Consider the following 4,928-nt stretch of genomic DNA (forward strand, 5'->3'; position numbering starts at 1 on the left):
CACTCAAGGTCATTAGCCATGGGCGGAAGATCTGTAGACTGATACCCTATACAGAGCCATGGTTTGATGAGCTTTTAGAGCTTACAGGGTTGAAATATTTGGCCCTGTGTGGATTCAGCGTGGCCAACTAGGGTATGATTAACGCTTTTGTCGAGAGGTGACACCATGAGACGTCGTCGTTTCATATACCACACGGTGAGATGACGGTCACGCTCGATGACATCTCGTGTCTGCTGCATCTTTCAATCAGAGGGAGATTCTTGAATCATGAGAGGATCGGTAAGGAGGATGTGTTGGTTGAGATGTTGGGTGTTACCCCTGAGAGTGGCCTGGAAGAGATTGATAAAACCCGAGGTAGTCACGTCAGGTGCAGTTATTTGGCTCGGGTGTTCGAGAAGGAGGTACAGTGTGCACGAGAGGCCGATGGTGATGCCGAGCAGGTTACCATGCATAGGAGGTATGCTATGAGAGCATACCTTTTGTATCTTGTTGGCACACAGATTTTTGTGGACACTTGTGCCACTTACACTGATATCATGTACCTGTGGTATTTCGATGATTTTGAGACGATCAACCAACTGGGGGGGGGGGGGGGGGCTGCTTGCCTGGTATAACTGCACACGAAGTTGGATGAAGGGATTAAGTGGAATACGAAGCAGATAATCGGCAGCATGTCGCTCATGACGGTATAACTTCTTTTTCTTTGTGGCCTTTGTTAATTATTTTGATTCGGAAAACTAACTATTTAATTTTTTTTAATTTAGGGATGGATCCTACAGCACTTCCCCTGCATCTCGGGTTGGTCACTTGTGGAGGGTTATACTGAAGATAAGCCTCGTGCCTGCGCATACGACCCCCTCCGAGGGAACCAGGCGATAGAGTCGTTCCGGTTGTACATTGACCGACTGACACATGAGGACGTATACTTCTCTTCATACGAAGACCACTGTGAGACGATACCATTTGACGATGCGTCGCTGTTTAAAGGTTGGTTGGCTTGCAGGATTCGCAAGACGACTGTCTATATGCCTAAGCGGGTGATGCGTCAGTTTGGGTTCACCCAAACTATTCTCTGGAATCCTGCTGTAGTTCCTCCTCCGACGGTGAGACAGAGGGATATGAATGAGCTTTTTGATGATTTTGAGAATCATCTTGTTCTTGAGGAGGCCAGAAATATAGTGCCAGTTTAAAACCGCAAATATACTTTCGATTTTCAACTAATTTTAACAATAAATGATGCCCACCGGAAATATACTTCCGATTTTAGAGAAACATTTTAGAAATTACAAAGAATCTTTCTTTAAATTATGAGATGGAAAAAGACTTTCCCATAAAAATTACTTTAGAACTTTTTAAAAATATATATCATTACGTGGATTCCAAAAAGGGAAAGATTAACATGTTAACACAAGGTGCTAATCTTTATTTATTTATTTATTTATTTCGGCATAAAGGTGCTAATCTTTATGTTAGTCATAATAATGGGGTCATTATGAATTTATGATTTGACGATCCTTTATTTCTTTGAAAAAAAATTGTTGACCCTTTTGTAACATTTGAGACCAAAATCAAAATTGAATTGAATAGGTAGAACAAGTAACATGTGACTTGTATGTTTGGTAGTTGACCACTTGGTCAGTTATTGTTATTCTTCACCGTTTACATGTTCTCTCCATTTCTTAACACTTTCAATTCAATCAAATTCCAACCAACCCCATCTTTCACTTCTCAATCTCCGCCTCTTCTTCCTCTTCTTACTCTCTGGTTAGTCAATTTCACTTTCTTATGTTCTTTCTTCTTGTTCTCTTGGTCGTTTATTGTGTTTATTTGTTGAATTGTTTGAAGGGTTCTGAATATTATGCACTGAAATTCTTGTTGCTGATTGTGTTTTCATAATTGTATCTTAATTAATCTGGTTTTGATTGATTTATAACGTGGATTCATGGACAAGTTATGTTTGTGAATTTCAAAATAATTGATTGAATTAACTATCTAAGTTACTGTTGTGTCGGTGTCAGATACTAACACATGTTTGGACATCAGACACGCCTTTGATCTGAAGTGTTGATGCTCATAGGTAGAAAGGGATGTCAACATATTCGAACCACCGCTGTGATATCTGATCAAAATCATGCCTAATGTCTATCATGAAATTTTGAATATCCTTGGTAAATTTGATGAATATGAAATACAGAAAAATTAAAATAAGTATTAGCTATATATGTTTCATTTATGACCTACTAGAATTAACTTGTGTTTGATGGCTTCGATGACTGAAACGATTTTAAACTCTGGTTACAGTAATGGTTATAGCAGTAACCTTAGTATAGAAGTTCACAATTTAAAGTTAGCAATAAGGTAACCTTTTATGCTGTGGCTTTGGACAAAATTGAACCCTATGTGTATTCACTTTTCTTATCGGTTTTCTCGTATACGATTATTAATGAAGATAAACTGATGTTTGGTGTAAGAGCTATTTTCTTTAGTTTTTGACGATGTTCTCTCTGGTACTTAGATAGCACGGGAATCAGGAACAATGTCTGATAAAATCACTGCAGAAAATCTCCTTCACAACCTTGTGGATACATTATCGGACAGGCCGAAGAAAGTATCATTCTTCGAGGAAGACAAATCCAAGTCAGTGAGCTCCGAGATCAACAGACTGTTTGGACGCGAGAAACCTGTACACCATCTTTTAGGAGGCGGAAAATGTATGGTATTTATAATTTATACTTAATTTAATATAAGATGTACATATTTACATCAAATAAGAATTTTAATTTTTCTTCGGTTTTTTATTTTGGTTATAAATGCTACAGCTGCGGATGTTATGTTATGGAGGAACAAGAAGATTTCTGCTAGTTTTTTAAGTGCTGCAACAATTGTATGGGTGCTATTTGAATGGCTCAATTATAATTTTATTTCTCTTCTATGCTTTGCCTTGGTTCTCGGCATGCTTGTGCAGTTTCTGTGGTCAAATGCTTCTGGTTTGTTTAACAGGTGATTTCAGTAACTTTACATATTTTCATTATATGTGGACGTGTTTCTCAACTTTGTGAGTTTAATTGATTATGACTTGTGATTTATGTTGACAGTACACCATCTCAAGTGCCCCGTGTTGTTATCCCAGAAGAGTTATTTTTTAATATTGCAACTGTAATCGGGAATGAGGTTAACCGTGGATTGAAGTTTCTTCAAGATATCTCTTGTGAAGGAAACTTGAAGCTTTTTCTCATTGTATGTTTCTAGTTATGCTTATTTATTTTGATATAGCCATTTATCATCCAAAGTTAACCTTGAAACATGCATATTTTATAACAGCAAATCCCTTAAAAACAGGGAATATCTGGATCGGCCTTCTAGAAACTGTAAGTGTGTGACTTGGGCCCAATGATTAAGTCGTCAAATCCATTGAGCCATGGTGTCTTATCAGTATGTGTATGATTCCATCATAACATCACACTCGATAAATTGTCACCACTCACCGTACGTATTATGTTGAAATCCATCATAATTGTTGGAAGTTCCGTCTTCATTACGGTCTGCCCCCTAGTCGCCTAATTACGGCATTTGGCTTGCCTTCATTGCAGCCTAAGTATGTGGAGGATTAAGGCCAAATCTTATGAATTGACCTCTGTTTGGATGAAGTCTGCTAATAACACTAAGGCCTGCTAAAATACTAAGTCAAGGTCATTTCTGTTATGCCTTGTTATGTAACATTGTTTGCCGCTAGAGATATGAATATTATGTGCAAAGTGTTATAGCTTGTTTTCAGATATTAATGCACCTTAGAAGATATCTATTTCTAATTTTCTATAGTAACAAATAAATGTTGCATGTATTTGTCTTTGGAATTTGTGACCAATCGTTGAAGGTTGAAATACTCGCAGGCTGTAGCAAGTTTGTGGGCTGGTTCAGTGATTGGGAGCTGGTGCAATTTCTTGACTGTCATCTATATTGGTGAGATCAAATTTCTTTGCATCTTTTGATGATTCAGTGTTATGCATATAGTTGTTTATATTTCTACCAAGCATTCTCATCGATGGAACCTTTTACGAAGTTCAACACTGATGTTTTCGCTTCTAGTTTATTTATTACGCATGATATACTTGAATACTGAAACATCTTTTATCCGAATAGGTATTATTGCTGCGCATACACTTCCAGTTCTGTATGAAAAGTACGAGGACGAAGTCGACGAATTCGTGTACAAAGTCATTGGTCAGATGCAACATAATTATAGAAAGCTGGATGCTGGTGTGCTCAAAGGAAAACTCAAAGTAAAGAAGCATGATTAGGTTTGTTATGTAAATTAATGGTTGGTGGAAATAATTAGGGGGATGAAAATATTTCTTCCTTATGAATATGATATTTCAGTGAAAGAAACTTGTTTATGTAAATGATATTTCATGTTGATTCTAGTTCATCTATTAAAGAATTTTAGCCAGTAGTAATAATAATAAAAATAATAATAATAATAATTAATTTTTTAATGTAATAAAATAATTTGTATTTCTTAAACTGTCCTTCATGGATATGCTCAAAGAAATGATAAGAGGATCTTGGTATAGAACAAAGGGATATCTTGTAGTGGCAGAATGAGGCTGTCATAATCTCTAAATCAATCTTTATAATATACACATAAAACTTGCACCAACGGAATTTATATATGGATAATAATAATATCCACATAAAACTTACCCAAATGAAATAATTTGACATGTGTCAAGAAGCTAACTTCAAGTGATTTCCATACACTTTCTTGGTGCCGAAATAAATTCATGAACAATCAAATTCGCTTCTTTAAAAAAACAAAAATAGTGAATGTGGGATTGTTTATTGGGCTAGGCCGACGAGGAACATTTCTCTTCTCACTAAATTGTTAAAACTCCCAAATTTACCAATTTTACCCCTTTTTACATCTTTCT

At 36.4% G+C, this 4,928-nt stretch overlaps 2 protein-coding genes across 4 annotated transcripts; both read left to right on the plus strand.

Annotated features, from left to right (window-relative positions):
* Positions 1 to 200: 200 nt before the first annotated feature.
* LOC131659157 (uncharacterized) lies at positions 201 to 1,190 on the plus strand. Its single transcript, XM_058928388.1, has 2 exons — positions 201 to 440; positions 765 to 1,190. Exons 1-2 carry the CDS (start codon positions 201 to 203, stop codon positions 1,188 to 1,190), a joined length of 666 nt encoding a protein of 221 aa, XP_058784371.1.
* Positions 1,191 to 1,527: 337 nt separating this feature from the next.
* On the plus strand, positions 1,528 to 4,447 carry LOC131662501 (reticulon-like protein B8). 3 transcript variants are annotated; one of them, XM_058932306.1, is made up of 6 exons: positions 1,528 to 1,764; positions 2,520 to 2,711; positions 2,820 to 3,000; positions 3,096 to 3,237; positions 3,891 to 3,960; positions 4,141 to 4,447. In XM_058932306.1, exons 2-6 carry the CDS (start codon positions 2,537 to 2,539, stop codon positions 4,296 to 4,298), a joined length of 726 nt encoding a protein of 241 aa, XP_058788289.1. In that variant the 5' UTR covers positions 1,528 to 1,764; positions 2,520 to 2,536; the 3' UTR covers positions 4,299 to 4,447. The 3 variants fall into 3 exon arrangements, with proteins under 3 accessions (XP_058788289.1, XP_058788288.1, XP_058788287.1); XM_058932305.1 differs by having other exon boundaries at positions 1,530 to 1,764; positions 2,516 to 2,711; XM_058932304.1 differs by lacking the exon at positions 1,528 to 1,764 and adding an exon at positions 1,877 to 2,168.
* Positions 4,448 to 4,928: the final 481 nt, after the last annotated feature.

This window comes from Vicia villosa, linkage group LG3 (genome assembly GCF_029867415.1).
Source record: "Vicia villosa cultivar HV-30 ecotype Madison, WI linkage group LG3, Vvil1.0, whole genome shotgun sequence".
NCBI classification, from domain to species: Eukaryota; Viridiplantae; Streptophyta; class Magnoliopsida; order Fabales; family Fabaceae; genus Vicia; species Vicia villosa.